The 23,077-nt window shown below is 40.2% G+C and overlaps 1 protein-coding gene across 2 annotated transcripts in view; it reads right to left on the bottom strand.

Moving 5' to 3' along the window:
• Positions 1-4,548: 4,548 nt before the first annotated feature.
• Positions 4,549-23,077, bottom strand: part of CCP110 (centriolar coiled-coil protein 110) — a 640,744-nt gene continuing 622,215 nt past the window's right edge. For both annotated transcript variants that reach the window (XM_044089754.1, XM_044089755.1), the window contains one exon: positions 4,549-7,247. In XM_044089754.1, coding sequence (XP_043945689.1) covers positions 7,172-7,247 — 76 coding nt within the window. In that variant the 3' untranslated portion in view covers positions 4,549-7,171. The remainder of the gene's footprint in view (positions 7,248-23,077) is intronic.

Below are 23,077 nucleotides of genomic sequence, written 5' to 3' on the forward strand. Positions count from 1 at the left end.
TGGTCCTCTGGAGTGCATGCCTAGTAACTATCTATGAACAATGCAGTGAGACACTAAACAACAGAAAATATGCATAAGTATACTACTAAGAATATGAGCTTGGCATAGCATGTAATCAAGGTTCAACAGAAAAAATACTCAGCTGTCCAGGATTTTCCTATCAATTTCATATACCTAATAACAGTCTCCACTGTAAAGGTTTGACAATCTAAATATATATCTACCATGCATTACTGCTTATTCTACATGTAGGGGTGAGCAACATCATATAGCAAGCCTAAAATTTATTTGAAATCTCTAAATATGAACGACATCTAAGTTTCAGGTCTGCTTACTCTACTGGAATGAGTACAGCTAATTAACTGATATGACAAATGTATATCACTTGCATGAACGTGTCCTTCAGGTATTTAAGAGTCCATCAATAATCATTCCAACGGAAAATAAACAATATTCTATATTGTTTCAAAAAACACAGTTCTGTTTTAGGATGACATATGTAATCAAAGTACAAATTTGGGTCTATTATCACGTAATTGAAGTTTTATAACTTCGAACACTATATGGTCGAACCCATATGTTCGAAGTTGTAAAACTTCGAATATGGTAAAAAAATAAAAATAATAAAAAGCTTACCTAACGGCTTTAAGCAGGGGTCAAGCCCCCCTGCACCCTCCAAACCCCCTGCTCTTTAAATATACCAACTCCGAGACTGCACTTCAATGCAGTACAGTGCAGAAATGGAGGATTTCCCTTTACTACACTGTAGTGCGATCTTGGACTTGGTATATTTAAAGAGTGGGGGGGTGCAGGGGGGCTTGCCCCCTACTTTTACCTGGCAGGTAAACTTTTGATTATTTTTATTTTTTTTTACCGTAATCAAAGTTTTACAACTTCGAACATTTGGGTTCGACCATATAGTGTTCAAAGTTATAAAACTTCAATTACGTGACATAGACCCTACAATTCAGCTGTGTACTCTTCATGCTGGGTATGATATTTAAAGTATACATGTTACAAGCATTCCTGAAGCAAACTGAAATGTTGTTTGCAAAAACCAGTACTGAATCTTCAAGATCTGACAATCAAAAAATTCTAATTTAGAGCCAAGTGGCTTTGTTTTCTTTATTTCTTTTGTGTGTTTGTGTGTTTGTGTTTGTGTTTGTGTGTGTGTGTGTGTGTGTGTGTGTGTGTGTGTGTGTGTGTGTGTGTGTGTCTGTGGGGGGGGGGGGGTTGTTATACGATCTAATGTTACATCTGAATTTCATTCTGAAATGCCATTTGCCAGGATATGAAGGAACAGCCTCAAATAACAGAAAGGTAGATGAAGGCCAGGACCAAGTGTTTATCAGCTGCCTATCATTGTGTGAAGACTATAATAAGGGTTACAATAGCAACTCAATGTCTGATCTGGTGGAGAACAGGACAGGATACCACACGATCTACATGGTGGGTAATAGAAGTGATTTTCTTGACAGGATGCCAGACATCACTGCATACTTCCAAGCCCTGTGCAGCAAACAGGAGATTCCTCTATGGATAGACAACTGATCCATATGTGCAGCAGTTTAAAAAATTGTACAATTAGAAGCTAAATTCAAGCACTTTAATTTCAATCCAGACAACATTAAAGTACATGCCATCTCCAAAATGGGCTCCTCTCCCTTGACAAAAGTTCAAACTGGACTGCCTTAGACAGAGATGAGAAAATTTAACAACAGGAGGACCTGTTGAATACTTCAGGGTAAATCTGAAAGTATCTACAAAGTCTAAACAGACAGTCAGCAACAGACCTATGCCACCCAGGAAAAGTGGAAGATCCCTATCAGGCCTAGAAGAAGGTTTTAGGAAAAAGAGTGATCCAAATCCACTCTTGGATACCAGTGGATCCAAATGCCAACATCTACACTTTGAGTTAAGCAACAAGGAACAGCTAGGAAAAAGAACCTCCAGAGGAGAGACATGCCCCCTCAAGTCCTGTCTTCTTCAGACCTGCAGACATAGTAGGAAAATGTATCAGCTATGATCTGCCTCAGGATTGAACAGGATTAGCTGTGGGGCAAACCTACCCACAAGGACTGCCCCCACCCAAAGACAGGCATTTTTTGAGAAGCTATCTGCAAGACTTTATCACATATTAAGAAGGCAATGAGAACACTAACTGAGTAGCTGAATGTTCATAAAAGGAGTGAAAGGTTTCCAGACAAGGGGAAGGAAAACATCAGCATCCTAGCCCTATGTCCCCAGAGGGCCAAGAAAACACCTCTCAGTCAAGTTGATGAAGGGAAGGCACCAGAAACAGCTAATAAAACCCATAGTTCCATTGTCAGTATGAAAAAAGACCCTATAACTGAGGGCTAAATGGGGCCACTAAACTAGTTCTGTACCCCCTCAAGGCAGGAAGGGAAATCACAGAAATTTCCCTGCTCAAAAGGCACTGCTGAATCTTGGAAACAGTCTTGAGATCAGAAAAAGGGTTCAAACGAGAAACAAATCAATAGCCTTCCTCCAAGCCAACAATCAGGCAAAAAGGAGACCTATAAAGAGGGAAAAGTAAATGGAAAGTACAAAACATCTAAGCATGTCAAGCCTGGACTACCAACACACAGAGGGTGAATGCCCAGATGAGGTTAAATGTCAAAGTAGAAAGATGGAATGGAAAGGAATTCCACTCCTATCAAGCTGTTGCCAGTGCAGATAATCAGCTTTGAGGCTGAGGCCTTGTAAAGCTTCCCTCACAATAGGAGGGAGAATAGCCCACTCAGAGTCCAAGAAGGAATGCTACCTCCTCTGGAGGAAGGGAAGGTCAATTTCCCATTAATGTGTGTGTGTGGATGGAGGGCTCCACACTCATGGGAATCCAAGCAAAGGAAAAAGAGCAAATGCTCTCACCTTATCCCTGGAACAGAAGCAACCTTCTTCACGTATCACATGAGGGAGTCTAGGCCTGCTCCTCAGCTCCAATGGGAAAAACAGTAAAATAGGAATGGGAACAGCAGGAATGAATAATGTAACTCAAGAAGGAGGACCATTAAATGCAATCTAGGAAGTGACCCAGCTGGAGAGGAGTTGAAGGTCATTACTCTCCCCATACACCAGGGAGCCCCACTAGATGGGGAGTATTGAAGACAGGCACTTACATAAAACCTGATAATTCCATTTCAGGAAAAAATTTTAGCCCTGCTCCCTAAGCACTTCTAGAAGTGTGGCAAAACAGGTGGCAGGAATAAGGACCCCCTGAAAAGAAGAGAACCTTTGTAATCTGGAACCCAGGAAGACATTAATCAGATATACGGTATTCGGCATTCATCACACATATCATTGAGTACAATGCCCCCTTTGGTATGTACCTAACCAGGCATGTCCAACAACTGGAACATCCACAGAGGTTCCTCACTAAAAGAATGCAGGGCATAAGTAAAATGTCTTATGCAGACCACCTCAAGGCCCTATCCCTGAATTCTCTCTCCTACAGGCTGTTAAGGGGAAATCTATGTCTGGCATACATGGCATTGTCAGATCCCACTCTGATGGACCTCATGCATAGCCACAAAACAAACAGCACCAGAGTTACCCGTTCTAAAGGCTTAAACCTTGCCTGTGATATAAATAGTACCTGCTGGAGACACAGGTATGTATCCCAGAGGCTACCCTGTTTCTGGAATAGGCTCCCCATCCATGTGAAGCAGAGTTTCTCCCTTATCAAATTCAAGGGTCACTTGGACAATTGGATGGGAAACAGGAAATTCATCCCTGGCTTGGCACCTATATCTCTAATGGACACAGGCAACTTGCAAACAGTTCATCTTCCAGGCCCCTGCTTTTAAATGTTTCATCTCCGCAGCCCCTGCTTACACTTATCAAGAGTACCAGAACTTGTCAGAGATTTGGGATGCATGGCTATGCTTAAAAAGGCCCTTGTGGTCATTAGCTTAGTAAACACCTTTGAACCTATCAACCAGAGAAAGAAGCGTCAGGTCAAACAACCCACTTCTGTAAACTACTTTCTGGGTCATAACCCAAGGGGGAATGAATGCAACAAAGTCAACTGATACAAGTATACACACATGCCCACAACCTTTTGCCAGGGCACAGACTACACAAAAATAAAGTCCTAGTAAGATGAGGTTGTGCCAGCATGACAAACTCCATTGTGAAAGTAGGAACATCCCTCATCCTAGAGTCTGACAGCATCTTCAGAACAGCTAAGATCCCTATATCAGGACTGCTAGGAACCTGGAGAGGTGAAGAGTATATCTGACAGCTCTAAGTCCCAACACGGGAAAGTAATCCATCTTCTTGCTAACACTGTTTCAGATGTTGGCCACCCTGTCCAGCAGATAGGTAGGTGTAGAGTTAATGAACAGTGAGACATTATTAAGACAATGGAAATGTCAGTTGTGGGCCGGTGGAACTAAGTGTCACTGCAATCTACCAAAGTAAGACACGTGGCCCTCAGTTCTCTTGTGAGCAACATCAGAAGAGTAAGAGTGCCTCCAGGCTTGTATGACACAGTATGAGCTGGAAACTGGGACAGGTAGGGTCTGTGTGTGTGTGTGTGTGGGGGGCATGCTCTGAATTAAGCACTTGCAGCCTGCTAACAACCCTACAGATCAAGTTCCACACTAATGACACAAAATGCCATCCAAAGATGAACAAGCATCTGATCTCTGGATCCTGGATCACAGACCCCATGGCGGACTCTCCAAGCATTTCTTCCACAATCACAGCGGACTAGATCAGACAATCTAAGGGAGAGGCCATAGGAGAAGGCATCTAGGCCTCAATACCTCCAATCCATGACAGATAATGCTAAGGGATGCTCCCTCTGATTTACTTAGATGGATAATGGTAAACCCCATTATGCAAGAGAAAGGAGGCAATAACCACCATGGGATGCACTCCTCTGGGTAGGAGTTGAAGTGTGCTTCTCTCCAGTCTTAAGTCCTCTTTAGAAATGCAGTGCTAGAGTTGAGCTGAAAATTTGCTCACTGGGGATGATTGCCACCTCTGAGAAACCAAAGAGGCAGCAGATGTCACAAACTTAGCTGTACAAGATAAGCCAGCATTGGCCAGCGCTGTGATGGAGAAGGACAAAGCTCTAACAATGGTCCATGCAACCAAGGTTTTATTAGCAGCTTGGTTGTCTGAGGCACTGAAAGGAAGAGATGGGTGTGTCCATCCAGGGGAGGTAGTTCATCTAGGGATTTCCTGTGAAGAAGCGTGGTTCATGGAGATGAGTAGCCCGTAGACATAGCAGATGAATGTAAGGAGGTAGGAAGGGGAGGAAATAAGTGTAGGTCATTACAACACTCTACAGCAATAAGGATGATGTGTGGTCCCAGGATGCCCTAATGATTCCCATCAGTTCCAACCTAAGCAGATTAAGTGCAGGGGAGATAAGAAGGGACAGGTTGACCTGACATAAGACTGGGGTATTGAGACAAGCTGATGGTTGACTGCATGGGAGTGGGAAAAAATACAAGCCAGGACTGTGATATAGAAGAATAAAGCCCTGACTTGAGCCCAGTCATCCTGGACTTATTAACGGCTTCAGAGACTGAGTTATAAGCAGGGAAGGGGGACATTTCAATCCTGGGGGGAGGGCACACAGTCAAGCGCACCTTGTTGTTAATCCCTAGTGTATTCTGGGATACATGGGGTGCAGTGTTTGAACCACTTAGGGGAGGGATGATAAGCAGTACATCCTCACTGCATATTTGCTCCTTGACGTTACAAGTGCATGTGGGGTGGGGTCATTACAACAGCATTAAAAAAAAATTACCCTGCAGCAATATGACACTCCACCAATGTATTTTATTTCCTCAATGGCACTGGACATATGGTCGGTCCAATAGTCCCTGTGAATAAGTAGATTGGCTGGTGGCAGCTAATGGTCATCTGCAGGAACAAACAAAAAAACTTACCTCTACAAGACTATGGCCCCATTCCAACACTCTTAGTAGTATCTCAGTAAAACCCTGGCAGGCAAATTAATGACCTGCCTTCTGGATGTTGAGAAGGATCTAGACCAAGTCCCAATATGATTGTCTTTTTACTATTCTTCTCAAATGCAGAAAAGCACTGGGGAAGAAACAAAGCACATGGGAACAAAGAACATTTTACCAGTGATAGCAGGGATTGAAATTCAAACTGTGTGAATACCAAGGAAACTTTTCAGCATGGTGGGAGAAGTAGGCTTATATAATCAACATGTTATGCCATGGCATAAGTCATCATGGTAGAATACTTGTCCAAGAACATAAGAACATAAGAACTTTCAGAAAAAAAATGCCAAATGCAGACTTGTGGATAAAATAAACATAGGACCATCATGGAGGATTCTATGTGTTAGATTAGCTATTTTAATTTTGTATAAAAGAAATGTAATTAAGTATAAAAAAATAATTAAAATGCAGCCTGATTACAGTCTGTCACTGGTGATGTTAGAGATTCTGGAGTTATGAGCACTGACAGCACTTCAAACTACTGTTCAAAACCTAACAGTGAATTTGACAATAGTGTCCTCTTTTTATGAATATATTCAATGATATGATGTTACTACACCAAAGATACATTTTTAAGCAGCAAAATATGTTTTTTATTTTCAGTTCTCCAAGGAGAGGATCAACTCACAACTGAGTTAATGACAACCTTGTACTATCAAAAACTTTAGAGAACAATCAGAGTGCTTCACCTTGTACAACAAAAGGAAAAGATTTGGCCAAGTTCTCATTCTACAGAATATTCCTGAGACAAATGCATTTTCCTCCTCTAAAAAAGCTCTGATGGGGGCAGGCAAGTCATGGAGAAACATGCTTCTTAATAAATGAAGCTAAAGCCAAGTCAAGATACTCCTGATACAATAGATGCAGCAATGGAAAAAGTGTGCCATAATGTAAACTTCAAGAAACTACATTTACATACATCATTACAGAGAGCTCTGGACTACTAGTCTGTGCTGCAATGCAGTACAGGCTCTGCTGGATGATGAGACGTGTTCACAGCTTTGAATCTATGATATGCAGACAAAATGATTGCTCCGTGGCTTAAATAAGGTTGGAAATGCCCCTGTAGACATACAGCATATCAAACACATATGTCAGTTTCAGTAAGCATCATCTTCTAGCAGTCCTGAATCTTTGGCAATATCAGCTTCATCCATCTGCTTTTATCCCAGTGAATTCTGTCGTCCTAAACTGCAGCACTGCTTAACTTTTTTCTTCGGGTCCTTTCCATACACACTGCTAAAGAAAACAAGAAAAGAGATAGTGAAATCTGATTGCTTATTTTAAGTTTTGATAGGCACAACTGAAAAAGTGCACACTTACCATAACAAAAAATCTTCAAGAGCATCTAATTCTCAAATCTTCAGCAGCATCCAATTCAACATGCAGTTACTTCATGGAGTTATTCAAGCAGAAGATTGTATTATTTATCTCTCTCCAATTTTGGCAAGCATCAAACCTCACCCTATAAATCAGACCCAGAGGGGTGGCTAGCTATTCTGCTGCCTGGTGCTGTCACCCCACCCAGTCTAGTACCTCCCCCTAAACTGTAAGCTGAAGAGCAAAAAAAAAAGTTCTTTGCCATGAAGTGCTAAACACTTCAATTCTAAAATTAAATAAATTAATTTCCTTTTAAAATATAGCAAACTGATTGCTATAGTTTATGCCATGCACAGACCGCTAAGCACTTCAGTTCTGATCACAACTGCAATGCTGGCATTTGAATATTGGTAATGCACTGCACTGAAGACCGATCAGAACCTTTGATCATGCCCCATAGTATTTTGTACCTGGGCCAGCTACCCCTTACCACCACATTGTTATATCACAGGCCAGACCCATCAGTTCCACCATGATGCATACTCCGTAGTGAGAGTGAGACCTGGCTGGGGATGGCAGTCATACAGGTAGCCTAGTGGTTTGTACCTCTGTCAGTAGCTTGACAATGAAGGTGCATTTGATATGGCCCTAACCCTACTCTGGGCAGAGGACAAGTAACCTACTGTACTATGGGAGCCAGTATGCCCTCTCTGTATGACTGACACTTCCATGCACAGACAATAAGGGCTACTATGGTCATTGCTTTGTGGTTGAACACCTGCCCCAAGGCTTTCTTTTACATTACCTTTCCTTATTTCAGAGATTGGGACCTTTGATAGTCCCAGTTTGCACCCCCCCCCCCCGCAAATGATAAGCATGCTTATAAAAGAAGAGCTGAGGAGAACAAAGGTTTTGTATGTATATTTGTGCTGTAACTCTAGATCTTTCAGAGTACTTCAATCAACAGATCTATATGAATATCTTGCCAGAAAATTGCACTGTAACAGTTTTTGCCTAGGTGTGATCATGCTCCTGGAGTTCCCCAATATCACCATCTTCTAGGGGAACTTCAGAAAGAAGCTGATAAGCAAAGAAACTCACTCAGTTCTTTTGAGCAACAATACACAAAAACATTAAAAACCTGAGAAAAGTGGGACTTCCAAGATGGCTGCACATTGAGCAACAACTTAATTCTATCTCTTCCATTGTGAAAACAGAAACTCAACACAGAAGGCAAGTATACTTGTGTTTATGGGTAAATGTCAGTAACTGCCTAAGTGTACTCCCTGGATGCCAGGAAAAAAAGAAATACAGAGGACCTGGCAAAAAATCAACTACAAAAAGTGAGGAAGAAACACTGACTAGGGAAAGTTCTGCAGCTGTTCAGCAAAAAACAATGCAACTTCCATACATGAATTCCAGTAACCTACAGGAAGATATAAGACATCTGCACACAGACTTGGTTAAAATAAAAGAAACACTGATGGAGTTTATCAACACAAACAGCAAAATGTTGGAAAAATGGAAGAAGCTTTAAACAGATATTCACATGAGGTGATAAAGCTGCAAAACTCATATGTCGAAATGAAGAAAAGGGTGGCTGAATAAGAGACTGCTCAGTAAGAGATGTTCCAAAAATAATAGAATTAGAGGACAGAGAACGTAGAGAAAAATGAGATTTTCAGCTATACCAGAGAAGCTGGAAGGAAAAGACTACATTAATTTTATGAAAGCACAAACAAGCAATTGAACTGGTATTCCACAGCAGGAGTTTTAGTTGAAAGGGCACGCCATGAGTACGCTCCAAACTTGGTTATGAGAAAGCAATCTAGACTTTTAATAGTAAAGATGCAATCCTACCAGCAGAAGGAGTTGATTCTGACAAAACTGTGGCAGAAGGACAAAGTACTAAAAGTGGGAGACAGAAGAGTGTGAAGAATGATTACTCGTTGTACCCCACGCAGAAGATGAGCAAATTTATTCCACTATTCAGGGAATGTCGAGATGCAGGTTTGAGGTTCAAACTGCTGTACCCAGCTGTCTTCAAGGTATTCTTCCCTGGAGGGACAAAATCATTTTTTGATGAAGTACATGCTAAGGAAGAAATACAAAAGTTTGCCCAACAAAAAGCAAGCTGTGTAAAAGAAGGATATTCTGCTTCTTCTTCTTCTGGTAATAAAGACCACAGAGAGACTGAACCTGTGAAACATTATCCAATGTTTCAACTGAAAATGTTGGAAAGAAGGAAGGGAGCATGAGAGTTTTGTAGAAGAATCAAGTGTACATTGGAAATTAAGCAGAGACAGGATCTGGGAGATATAAATGAACATGAATAAAACCAGTATCTTAAAGTGGGTTTACAAAGCAATAATTATACTTGTGAAATATGACAGAAGAAAATCTGGAAATATTGGACTTTTTCAAAATTTGTTGGACTTGGGGGGGGTGATAAGACTCTAAAGCATATGGCCTACTTCATGTCATTAATGTCTGGGAAAGTGCTTTAGGGGAAGGGAAGAAGAGGGAGAAAGTTAACAGAAAGTAAATATTTTTTTCCTAAATAGTACTATTTGTGTGGTGTGTGATTTTCTTTACATGCTATAAAGTTTCCACAGTTATTTTTAGGTGTAATAGGGATTGTAAACAGGTGCTGCTGCTGTTCTTTTTTTTTTTCTTTCTCCTTTCTCCTCTCTGCCTGTTCACTTTTAAGAAATATAAGCACTGCAATGTAAAAGAAAAAGCCTGGTTAAAAAAGCATGATGAGAGAAAAAATTCTCATTCTTGCATAACAAATGACTGGATTAAGGCCCTTAGATTGATTTGGTAACACATTTTAAGTGAGAGCAAGTAAATGAAAATGAATACTGAATACTATAAGGCTTTTTTCTAGTAAATACATGTTTGCTTAGTAGCAAATCTGCAGCTGGTCTTCATGTTTCCATGGAAACAATCTGATAAAGAGAAATTGGCTGTCTGGTTCTCATGTCTCAAATGAGACAATCTGATAAAGGGAAACTAACTGCAGTCTGGTGGAGAGTGACTGACTGAGGAAAAAAAAAGAAAACAAAAGAGAAATTAGCAAGGAGATAATGTTCTCTGAAAGCATTCATGGGTTTTCCCAGCTGGGAGAGCTATAAAGCTAAGACAAAACCAATTACACTTAGTAGAAGCACAGGCTGCACCATACATTTTAGCATGCATAACCTTTCTTTTAGGTTAACTCAAGTTTGTTAGTGTGGCTGTCATTTTGGGACTTTTGCTCATATTAGGAGGGTAAAACTTCAATATTTGAAGATACACATAGTTTTGTCTGTTAGCATTTAGATAATAGGTTTTAGGGGAGTACTGGGGCTGTGGTTTTTTTTTTTGTTTTTTTTTTTGAGGGCTTTCAATAAAACAAAATGTTTTGTAAGATGTGACATAGGCTCAATTTGATATGATAAGAAACAACTGCATAAAAGTTCACCCTGTCAAATACCGTATACACGTAACACAAAAGCTGGAACTAGACATTTAGCAAAAAATGTGTTATACATAATAGGTGGAAATAATAATTTTTAATGCAATGATGCTTTCTGAAATGTCTTTAAATGTCAATGGTCTCACAGACAAATACAAAAAAGAAAGAGTAGTGAACTATATTAAAATATGTAGAGTGCAAATAGCTATGTTACAGGAGATGCACTTAGAAAGAACTAAACATGCTAATTTGATAAAGAAAAGTTTTCAGGATGGTTATTCTGCAGTATACCAGGGACAAAGGAAAAGAGGAGTAGTTGTATTAATTGCAAGAGGACCTCCAATAGTGATAAAAAATGATAAAAAAGATAATAATGGCCGATTTGTAATGCTAAGGGGCTACTGGCAAGGGAGGAGGATTACACTGACGTATTTATATTTCATCTAAAATTGCTATAATGGAGCTTAAGAAATAATCAGTTTTCAGCAAGGAATATTACTTCTATATCTGGACTGGAATGTGATTTGCAGCAGTGATGATGCATCTGGGGGACCTAGAAGGAAAGTACAACAAAGAAGGTATATTTCTGAATAAATTTAGGAAAATATTTGGCATGGAAGATGTGAATTCAGTAATAAGAGTTCAGAGTGAATTTACATATTATTCCCCAAGATATAAAAACTGGGCTAGGCTAGAGAGAATTTACACTTCACAAGAACATGTGCATTTAATTAAAGGTCTTGATACGCACCCAATAACTATTTCAGATCATGCACCAATAACAACTAAAATAAAAACAGAGTGTAATGAAAATGAGATACTTTCACTTTCTCATCTATCTGCTGAAAAGAGAAGAATTCAAGGAATGGAAGTGGAGATTATTCAGGAGCTATTCGAGAGGATAGAACTTTCTTCTGAAAATACAGCTAAGGGTGGGATAAAACAAAGGGGGAGTTTAAAAATAGAGTGGAAAGTATTAAGAATTATTTAGAGGGACTGACAAATGTTAAAGTACTGCAGAATAGGGTGACTCTCACAGGACAAGAAGAGGGTCAACTGCAGAATTCTAAGCAGAAAATAAGGGAGTACCTCAATGATATACACGAGTTTAGAAAGATTGCTGTTAAGCAACTGTTTTTGATAACATCACTACAGCACAACAACTTTTAGCACAAATACTCAAGCAAAAGAAAGTAGAAAGAGCTGTCACCAAGCTTAGGGAGCCTATAACAAGGAAGTTAACAAATGCTCCTGTACAGGTATTAGAAATATTTTGGAAATTCTATGAAAGTCTCTATAAAACAGAGAAATATGGGAATCAAGAAAAGCTACACATGGAAATGTTTATGGAAGAATTAAATATGCCAAGGTTAGAGGTAAATGAGGCTCAGTTATTAATGGTTACGATAAGGAGGAGAGTAGATAAAAATTGGGATGAATAACCAATCTACAGGAAAGTCCACAGGAATAGATGGTATTCCTGGGGAAGTTTGGAAGCTAGGAGGGAAAAAAAAAACAATCAAGATCTGGAAGGTTTTGTTTAATAATATTTTAAGAGGAGGAGAAGTACCAACATCCTGGAAGAAAGCAGTGGTAGCTGTAAATACATAAACAGGGTAAAGATCCATTGGACCCAGCTTCATACAGGCCCATTTCAATACTAAACCATGATTATACAGTGTTCATGTCTATAATGTCTACAAGAATGACAAAAGTAATGCCAAAACTGATAGATATGAATCAAAGTGGCTTTGTGGTGGTGAGGCAAACATTTGACAACATTAACAGAACATGATGATCCAGAGGGAAGCAGAATGTAAGAAAATGCCATTGTTGTTGGTGTGTCTTGATGCAGAAAAAGCATTTGACAGAGTAAGCTGGGACTTTATGAGCAGGGCAATGAAAGAATTTGCATTTCCTGAAAAAAAATATAAGGTTGATTAGGAGGATTATGAGGGATCAGAGGTGAAATTTAAAATGGGTGGAGTCCTTCCTGATAATTTCTGCTTGAGCAGAGGAACCAAGCAGGGGTGTCCTCTTCCCCTTTGTTACTTGCATTATATTTAGTACCACTGGCAGAGAAAATAAGGGACTCAGACATTCAAGGATATAATTGGTATGGTAGTCAAGAAAAGCAGGCTCTATTGACAGATAATATTATTTTATACCTGACAAAATCAGAAAAAAACATTACTGTGCTGTGGAACATTTTGAGACAGTTTCAAATCTTTTTGATATAAAAATGAATGAAGCTAAAACAAAGGCAATAATGGTAAATTATGTACCCACACACGGACTGGTTCAGCAATATCATTATTTATGAGGACATGATAAAAGGAAGTATTTAGGAGTATGGATTACAGATGATTCTGGTGTGGCAGCTAAGGATATGTGGGAAGAGACTAAACAAAAGATAATACAAAAACTGAGAAAAGCGGAAGCTTTGTTATATGGACATGGATACGGACAGTAAGTTACAGGCAGTGAAAATGTTTTTAGTCCCTTTAGCCTTGTACAAAGGTCAAGCATATTTCTATCAACCATAGGAAATGTTGTGGATAACAATTAATAAAGAGCTGATGGACATTATCTGTGAGGGGAAGACACCAAGAGTCAAGTGGGAAAAGCTGATTTTTCCAGTAGAATAGGTTGGATTGGGTTTACCCAATTCAAACAGGTATTTCAGAGCTATACTATTAAGGCTCCTATACATAGCACAAGCAGAAAACTATAATTCAAAGTAGAAAGGGCTGATGCTGAAACAGGGGGAAAGCTCAAGAAACAAGGAGAGACTGTGATTTTGGATGTAGGCCTTTTAGGAGAATAACAATAATCATACAGAATCCCATAAAGTAGCAGAAAGTATTCTACGATCTAAGCCAACACAGGAATGGAGAAAGGAGATTCTGCCAATAGGGATGACTGCAATTAGTGACATAGACAATAACAAGCAGGGGATGGAATTTATTGAAGAAAATGATCAAATGAACCAATGTATTGGGAGCAAATAACTACAGAGGGAAAGATGCTAGAATGGGAAGATGCCAAGAATTTATTTGGACTGCAGGTTAGAGATTGCCTTCCTCATCAAGGACTGATATCAGAGTATAGGCAAAGAGAAAGAAATGGGGGGGGGGGGTCCAAAATGAAAGACCAGCACTGATACAGTTTTTAGTGGAATATAGAACAGAAGTTGTAATTAAAAAAGGCATAATTAATACAGCACATAAAAAAATTTAATGATAACTATAAGACCAATCAGAGGAGGTTAGAAAGGATTGGGAAGAGAGACTGGATAAACAATTCACAATGGGAGGATATATGTTATATGTATGGCTTCCAAATATGCAACACAATCTGGAAGCTATAAGATTTTTGCTTGGAATGTTTACATAGATATCTTTATATCCCAAGTAGATTCCAGGGAATTTTTCCTCAGGTAGACAGCAAATGTTGGAGGTGTGATGGGGAAGAAAGATGACTAGGAACATAATTTTTGGGAGTGTAGTGAGTTGGTGGACTTTAAGGATTCCCTGGAGGATGCACTGTTGGCGATGCTGGGTGGCAGATTGGTGTAACAAGGGAGTTGGTTTTTCTGAGCTATGACACAGAACTGGAATTGCCTAGACATGGTAAGGTCTTACTGTTTCTAATTACGGTAGCTGCCAATAAGGAATTACTAGAAAATGGAAATCAAAATCTAAACCAGCTATGTTAGAAGTAGTGAATATAGTAAGAGAGATAAAACAACTGGAATTGAGATATTTAGAAAATGTTAGGAGGAAACTATATAGAAAAAAATAGGAATTGTGGAAACAATACATACAAGTGAGGAAAGAAGTTTAAGAGAAGGCAGGACTTAAATGAGCTGTGTAATCTTTCACTGAAAACAACTGGGTAAATTATAAGTGATGTACAATGTTTGCAAATGGGAGTGTGTCAGTTTAATTTGTGATGTAAAATGTTTGCAACTAGGATTGTGTTGGTATGGTTTGTTTTCATTTATATAAATGTATGATTGCTTATGTCGGAAGTGATGGTTTAATAAAGATGCGTCTTGTTTTAAAAAAGGGGCAGGAATTGAATATTTATGTAATAGAGTAGCTAAGGTGTAAACCTTCTTCCCCCACCTATCCAGTGCTCTGGAGTCCCTTTAAGAGGGTACAGGATTTTTAGCCATAGAAGCCTTAGCCCCTTTGGGACCCTGGGAGATTGTCTCTGGATCAGCAACAGGGCTTTTGTAAAGGAATTTGTGTGAGTCAAGCACTCTATAGTATCTATCTGGTTTGGCTGGAGCAGGAGGTAGAGAATCTGGATTTAGACTGGATTCTAAGTAAACATCATCCACAATGTCTAAAACTGGGGGGAAAGCAAGTGGTCTGTGCTGGTGGAGTAAAAGAAACTCTTGGAGCCTTTTCTTTGAGTCGGAGTAGTCCTGACCTTCCCAGTGGAAATGTTCCGTCATGGTATGTAAGGTTTCCCCAAAGGAATAGTCTTCAGGGGGAGAAGCTGAGGGAATGGAATCTTCAGCATCAGAATCTTCATAAAGGGGAAAGGAGTAATCCTGTTCCTCAGAGGAGCCTGAGGAAATAGACACTTGATCAGAGGAGGCATAATCCTCCTCTTGTCTAGGCCTTTTATTGGGGGTGGGGGGTGGGTACCCCTGATTAAAGAAATCAAATCTTCAGCCATTTTAAGCATCTGTTTCTTAGGCATGGGGCCTTGAACTGGAGACTGAAGTGCAATCTTTTTAGGTTTTAGAGGAGTCTTAAGCTTAGCATAAGATTTTATGGTGAGAGTAGTCGGTCTGAAGACACCTTCTGAAACCGAAGGTGTTTCTACAGCACTGGCTTCTCCTTCTGCAATGTAGTCAGTAGGGCCTAAAGAAAATGGCTGCGTCGGCCTAGAAGTCTTTGCTAGAGAATCCGAAGCGGTCTGGGGTTTCAATTCTGCGATAGCCAGGGGCTGCGTAGGTGCCTCACTGAAAACCGGAGAACCGGCGACCGGCCCAGACAAGGCCTCAGAGTCTAGCTTGGATCTAGGCTGCCTGTCTTTATCTTTGTGCTTTTTATGCACGCCGGTAGTCGGTTGCTCCGACGGCATAGTGTAATTAAATTTCCTACTGAAGTAGTGTCATGCGAAATCAAAGCGTCGCTTTATAGTTCGCTTATTGAACCTAGCACAAAACCGACAACCAGTGACATCATGGTCTGGGCCTAGGCAAGGTATACAATAAGAATGAAAGTCCTTATGAGGTATTTGCTTCCCACAAGAAATGCAATTGTTAACTTTTTCTGACATCGGACTGAGGCAAGAAAAGGTTCCCCAACGGGGTACTTAGCTTTGAAGACTTCGGACTGAAACTCAATTCGAAAATCTCAGGTGTCGACTGACCGGCACTTGTGAACTGCTTCTGCTTTGGGCACCGCGCGGCAAGAAAGACTGAAGAAAATGGCGTTGGATGCCTCTTATATACCCCTGGCGCACTGACGTCAGGGAAGAAGCGACAGCAACGGGCGCCGGACCAAGACTTTGGAATTCGGGCCGACTGCGGGACCGCCTGATGGCAGGATAACCCAAGTGTGATGACTGCAGCAGGGTAACATGATGAACATCGGTGTACACTTACTGTAGGCATTAATGAATCTCAGGAAAAATCTTTAAAATACACCTGATATAGCAATCAAAGGTGGAAAACATTATCATATACAGACAATAAAACAACCCAAGTAATTTAAACTGCACTATAAAATATTCTATTTTATAACATATATAATGTTTTAAAATCTTAGTAATTTAAATCGGATGGTTTTGTTGCATTCCACAAAAGTTGCCTCCATTTATTTTATGTCTGGTGGGAGTATCATCTCTTACTCCTAACTGTACTTTGCCAAGAACACAGAATACATTTCTTTTAAAGTTTGAATGCTTGGTAAAATGTTTAAATAATGCATTATTCTCATTTTTGCTTTTAACAGTATACAAATATAACGTGTTATTTATCATCCTAGTAGTTCTTCCACTGAAAAAACAATCATAGCCTAAACACAAAGCAATGCAAACAGTATTCTTTTGCCTAAGTAGCTCTGTACCTAGTTTCTAGTTAAATTGCTTTGAGTAGAGCATACAAATGGGGTCTCCTTACTCAAGGAACTGCCGAATCAATGATGAATAAAGGGGGCAATAACCCCTTTAACAAACCTGATAAATCTCCTAAGACTCAAATCAGCCAGAATGAAAAAGCTTACTTTACCAGTGTACTAACTTATCGATTAAAGGAAACAACATAATATATGAAAGAATCCAAGAAAATGGTAACCAGTCTGAGTTGTTTTTTCTTGACATAAAGGAAGCAGATTGAGTTTGCCCCTCCCACACCAGAACGCTACCGAATATGTCACCTAAGAAATCCTAAGGAAAAGACCAAGCGGGTCCAATAAAACAAATCTTTGGGCAGGTCTGTGACATCCACTAAGAACCAACAATTTGATAGGGGGATGAAGGAAGGGACGGTTGAGATGAATGGAAAAAGACAACAAAGATTTAGCATTATGTTAACCACATGGCTTTCATATCCAATCTTGTCTCTTCTGTCTGCCTTGACCTGTGAGACAGAGTCCCCATCCAGACTAGTTGGGTGGTATTAGGAGAGAATATTCCACAGAATCGTGGAGCCAAAAGAAGCCCTCGATGTAGAATTTATATCAAGCTTGCAATGAGACACAAAGGTATTGAGTATTTGACCAAGTAACCACAAAGAAAATATCAACCTAAGAAATGTGACTGAAAAAAGGCTGTTGAAGTAGATATTGCCCTGACAGAATGAGATTTTGATCTTGAAGGCAAGGATAAATCATTAACAGTGTAGACAAAGGATACACAGCTGGAAAGCCATCTGGTTAGTGTGACATTAGAAACTCTTTACCAGACTTAGCCTTGGAGAAGGACACAAACAGCTGATCTGATTTTCTGAAGTCTTTGCTATTTAAATAAAGTATCAACTGTCAATGAAGGTTTACAGAGTGAAGAATGTATCCACCCTTATTAATGAAATGATTAGAGTGATTCAGATTTGACTCTGAGGCCACCTTAGGTAAAAAGGCTGCATTACTAGACAATGAAATACCTGTCCTTGTATATAAAAAAATAGGGGTAAAGGGAAAGTACAGGACAAATCCTGAAGTTCTGATATTTGTCTGGTGGAGGTTACCACAATTATAAAAATAGTTTTCGATGAAAAGAACCTTAGATCCACCATCACAACGGCTCAATGGCAGTCTTGGTTAAGGCCTGTAATAAAATGAACTGATCCCAAGGCAGAACGAAATACCACAAAGGAGGTCTGAAAAAGGTATCTTTCAAAAAGACTTTAGAAAACCTTAGGTAATCTATGGTAAAATGATCCTGACCAACATGGAAATTAGAAATGACTGCAAGCTGAATCTTAATAGTAGAGTAGCTAGCCCCAGACTGGAAAAGGCCAGCTACAAATTCAAAACAGCATTTAAAGGAGCAGAAAATGGGTCCAGACCCTACAATGTGGCCTAAATACTAAATCTTCTCCACTTACTTATGCAATTATTCCTGGTGGAGGACTTCTGAGATGAAAAAAGTATATGTACAACTCTCTTGCCAGCATCAGAAGTGGAAAAACCTAACAGCCTGAGGGATTTTACATTCGGGTGAGGCTGACCTAAGGGATTGGAAATTAGATCCAGAACTGGATCTAGAACCCATGGATGGTGCATTAGTTTCAGCCACATAAAAGTTAACCAGACTGGTCTGGGCCATACAGGGCTATGAGGATTACTGTCACCATGAAACAAGCTGCTTTCTGAGTTGGAGAGTAACAGTATAGGAGACCCCAGGTCAATCATAGACTAGAGCATCTGTCACTAACCTTACCTGTGAGGGATCATATAAAAGAAACTACTGCACTTTGTGTTGTAAGGGGTCACAAACAGGTCACAGCAAGGCTAGCCCCAATGACTGAAGATCTGCACAGCCACAGATTGATTGAGGGACCACTTGTGAGGTATCAAAATGTTTCTGCTCAATTTGTCTACTAAAATGTTGGATTTCCTCAGGATGTGCATTGCTGTTGGGAAGCACTGAGAGGACATTGCCCATTACTACACCCTTATTGTCTCTCGATACAGGGGATAGGATACAGTTCCTCCTTGTTTGTTGATGTACTAAGCCACCATCATTTTGTTGCTCTGGATCAAAAACACACCTTTAAAGAGAAAATCATAAAAAGCCAGCAACACTAGGAGGATCACTTTCATCTCCAAAACCTTGACTAGCCCAAAGTTTTAGAAACTTACGCACACCTTAATGTTAAAAATACTGTCACCTATATGGTAGCTTGGGGGTTACCTTGTTTTCCGAGGGGGTATGACTATACATTTTTGGCATTTTAACTTCAGGCTGGCTCTGGCACCCAGTTATCAGTTTCGTAGTGAGCCCCCCTCTGAAGGATCTCTGTGTCCAATGTACTTTCCACTATGGCCCCCAGTTTACAGTCATCTTTTGTCAGTCAGCAGTCCTCCTCTATGTTTGCCTGTGAGAAGTAGAAGCCAACGCCGAACAACAGGGGACCACTGCCCCACTGTGGGACCCGTGACGGGTACTTGTGTGGAGTCTGACATGCGTAGCAACCTAAAACAATCTGGTTCTGTCCTTCTTGCAACCCATCAGCTGACATATGGGATTACATTTACATTAGTGCGTTTCTCTTTTTGGGAATAGTGGGGTAGGTATATGCTTGGGGTGGTATTAAGTGGCTTTGTATGGCTCCACTTTCCTAGCTCATGGCCTTCCTTGATGTCTGAAACATCAGAAGAAATGAAAGGCAGTTCAAAGGCAAGTCCCCAAGTGTCTTTCAAATTCAAAAAAGTCCCCTATGTCTTGTCTTTGTCTGTCTGTTATGATCCTGTTCTCTCCATGGCTTTGCCATAGCTTGGCAGAGCAGCGCTGATGGGCTTAATAGGCGGTAGTGGGAATTGCCGCCTTTGTGAGTGCATGCTGGGTTTTTATAGATTGGGCACGTATCCGTATATGCAAGGATTATCTTTGGTAAGTGGTAAGGCTAAATACGAAGTTTAGTATGCAGTTTGTTTAGTTTTGGGTTTTAGGTGTAGGTCCACACGGGGCTGTCATTTTAGCTGTGAGAGGTTTTTAGAGACAGCAGCTTTGATGTGCTGGAGATTAGAGATGTCTGGGAGATGTTATCTCTCCGTTTTGACTCGCTGTTGGCAATGTCTGGGGGTTAGGGTGAAGTTGGACTAGTCTGTCTGTATGTTGATTGTATCATGTTGTTGTTCAATTTTGATTTTTATTGTTTTAATTTGGCGGTCTTCTGTATCTGGCCACCCAGGTTTCTTTCATAGCTGAAGAAGGAAGAGATTATAATCCTTTTTATCTATTTTTTATTTTTTGATCAATTTGAAATTTTTCCTTGGATGATTTTTGCTCTTGGATTTTTTTCTTTCTCTAATTTTGGGTTTTTTCTCTTTTATGGTATTTTTCTCCATTATTGTAACAGCTTTCTCCTCTTGTCCTTGGGTTTGTTTATTTATGGCTGGTTTTATTCCAGACTGGAGGTTTTGTGGAGGAAAAGTCTTGGTGTTTATAGGGAGGATCTGCCTGGCATTTGCTTTCCCTGGGCATCGTAAGGGAAGGTTTGTACCAGAGTCTGAATTTTTGTGACCTGCAAGTGTGAGGGCAGTTGTAGGAGAAAGGATTCCACACCTTGAGGTGGTTGTGGTTTTGGTCAGTGAGAGGGTGGGATACTGTGGTTCTTTGTTTTGGTCTGGGGTGGGATGTGGGTGAGGGATAAGTAAGTTTTACTGTTGATGAGATTGTGATAGAGATGTACTTGTGGGATATATGAGAGCATGTTCTGTTTGATGAGAATGTGCAAATCAGCCTGACTGAGACCTGGTACCTTGGACTCTCTTCCCCTCATAATGCCCCCCACAACCCTTGGAGGGATGCATCCATGGTCACAATGGCCACAGGCTGGGACAGAACAAATGGATGCCCTGAGGAGACATGGTTGGACATCAACCACCATGAAATGAGATGAAGACAAAGTACATTTGTATAAGAACTTGCCATAAGAGTCTCCTACTTATCATCGTTGCAGTATTCTTTACAACTGGGATATCCTGAAGAGGATAGCTGTATGTCCAACCAGTGGACCAAAGCATAAGCCCTTTCATGTACCTTACATCACATGTATGTCCTCCATCTGAGGTGTACGGTACATAAATGATGTACAAGTGCTAAATCCACAAGACTGAATTAGCCCAGAACAGGAGCAGCAAATTAAGTAGAAAAGAAAGGTGGTACATACACATCCAGAAAAGGGAAAATAAGACTCCTCGCCCAGAGGGAGAAGAAGAAATAACGGCGGGAAGGACGGTGGGACAGAATACTGCAATAGTGATAAGCAGAAAAATCTATTGTTTTGATAAGTACTTACATAAATGCATTATGTCCTTCCTTAATCACTGTTGCAGTATTCCTTACAATAGCGAGACTACTACAGCTACTGTAAAGACTGGGAAGAAGAAGAAGAAACTGATAAATCCTCCAAAAATCCATTGAGGATGGTTCTAGCAAAACTTGCTCTGGCCCTTGAACTCAGATCCAACTTGTAGTGCTTAGTAAAAGTAAACAGAGAAGAACAAGCAGCAGCTTCAAAAATGGATCTAGCATCAAAACCCTTAAAAAAAAGCTCCAGAAGAGGCAACTACCCTAGTAGAATGAGCATGAACAGAAGTAAGAAAATGCTTCCCATGAAAAGAATAACAAAAGGAAATGGCTTTAGAAATCCAAGAAATGGTTTGCTTGGAAACTGCCAAACCCATTTTCTTGTCCTGAAAAGAAACAAAAAGTTGCTCAGATTTCCTAACATCTTTAGCCTTGAATAAATATCTGAGCTATCTATGCAAAACCAAAGACTGGATAATCCTCTCACTACTATTTTGAGGAAATGAAAACAAAAAAAAAAAAATGAAAGACGATGGAAAGTCTGACTTAAAAGACCCACACTGAACACTTTAGGCCTAAAAGTAGGACTGGTTCTAAGGGATACTCTTGCCTCTGTGGAAAACCAGAAAAGGAGGAACTGCCATAAGGGCCAGAAGTTCACAGACTCTTTTGGCAGAAGTCAGAGCCACCAACAAGACAGTTTTCCAGGTACAGAATTTTAAAGAGGAAGAAGCTGCTGGCTCAAAAGATGACTGGGTCAAATTTTCAAGAATACATTTTGTCCCAAGAAGGAGGAATGGGTTTTCTTGGAGGCTTAATATGAAGGACGCTTTTGAGAAATGGTTTAAACTCAAACCTAGAGGAAAGTGGCTAGATACAGAGGCAGACAAGCAAAATAGCTGACAAATGACCTTAACAGAAGAGTACACCAGAATAGAATTTATCAATTCACACAAATAATAAAGTACAGTACGGATATCCACCAAAACAGGGTGCTAGTCATTGCTGTGACACCAAGAAGAAAAATCTATTTCACTTAGCAACATAAGATTTTCTAGTAGATAGTTTTTCGGCCTTTTGCAAAATCTGAAACTCACCCTCAGAAAACTGATGCCTAAAAGGAATTAAAACTCTATCACCTAGAGAGTCAAAATTGTAAGGTGAGAAGTTGAGAGTGAATTAGAGAGCCCTAGTTCAGTGTGACTAGATCCATGTTTTTGGGGTAACATGTAATTATTGCCCTTGACCAGGTGAAATAGAAGAAAAAACAATACTGCCTAACCCATTAGGGAGTCACCATTAAGATTGTGCGCTTGTCTCACACAATCTTGTGTAGGTCCTTTGGCAACAGATGAAGAGAGGAGAAATGCATACAGGAATAGCCTTTCCAGGTAAAACCCAAGGCTTCCAACTTCCAAGACAGAGGACTTGGCACTCTGGAACAGAACTTGGGGAGTTGTCTGTTCTGAGGGGAGGCAAAAAAGATCAATTTGAGGAGTACTCCTCTGACATACAATGTCCAGGAAACACTCTGAAAAGCTTCCATCCCTGAGAATCTGCTCAGGTTGTCTGCCACTACATTGTGTTTTGACGGAATACAGACCACTTGAAAGGACAAAAGATGGTGGATGGCAAAGTTCCATGCTAGGAAACCTAGTCTGCAAAGACGGTAAGACTTTGTTCTCCCCTTTTTGTTTATGTGCCGCATAAAAATGATGTTGTCCCTGGAAACTTTGAGTGGACCTGGAGTCTAAATGTAATAAACAGCCTCAAGAGCCAGGATTACAGC

The sequence above is a fragment of the Protopterus annectens genome, chromosome 12.part0 (genome assembly GCF_019279795.1).
Source record: "Protopterus annectens isolate FY-2018-M chromosome 12.part0, PAN1.0, whole genome shotgun sequence".
NCBI classification, from domain to species: domain Eukaryota; kingdom Metazoa; phylum Chordata; order Ceratodontiformes; family Protopteridae; genus Protopterus; species Protopterus annectens.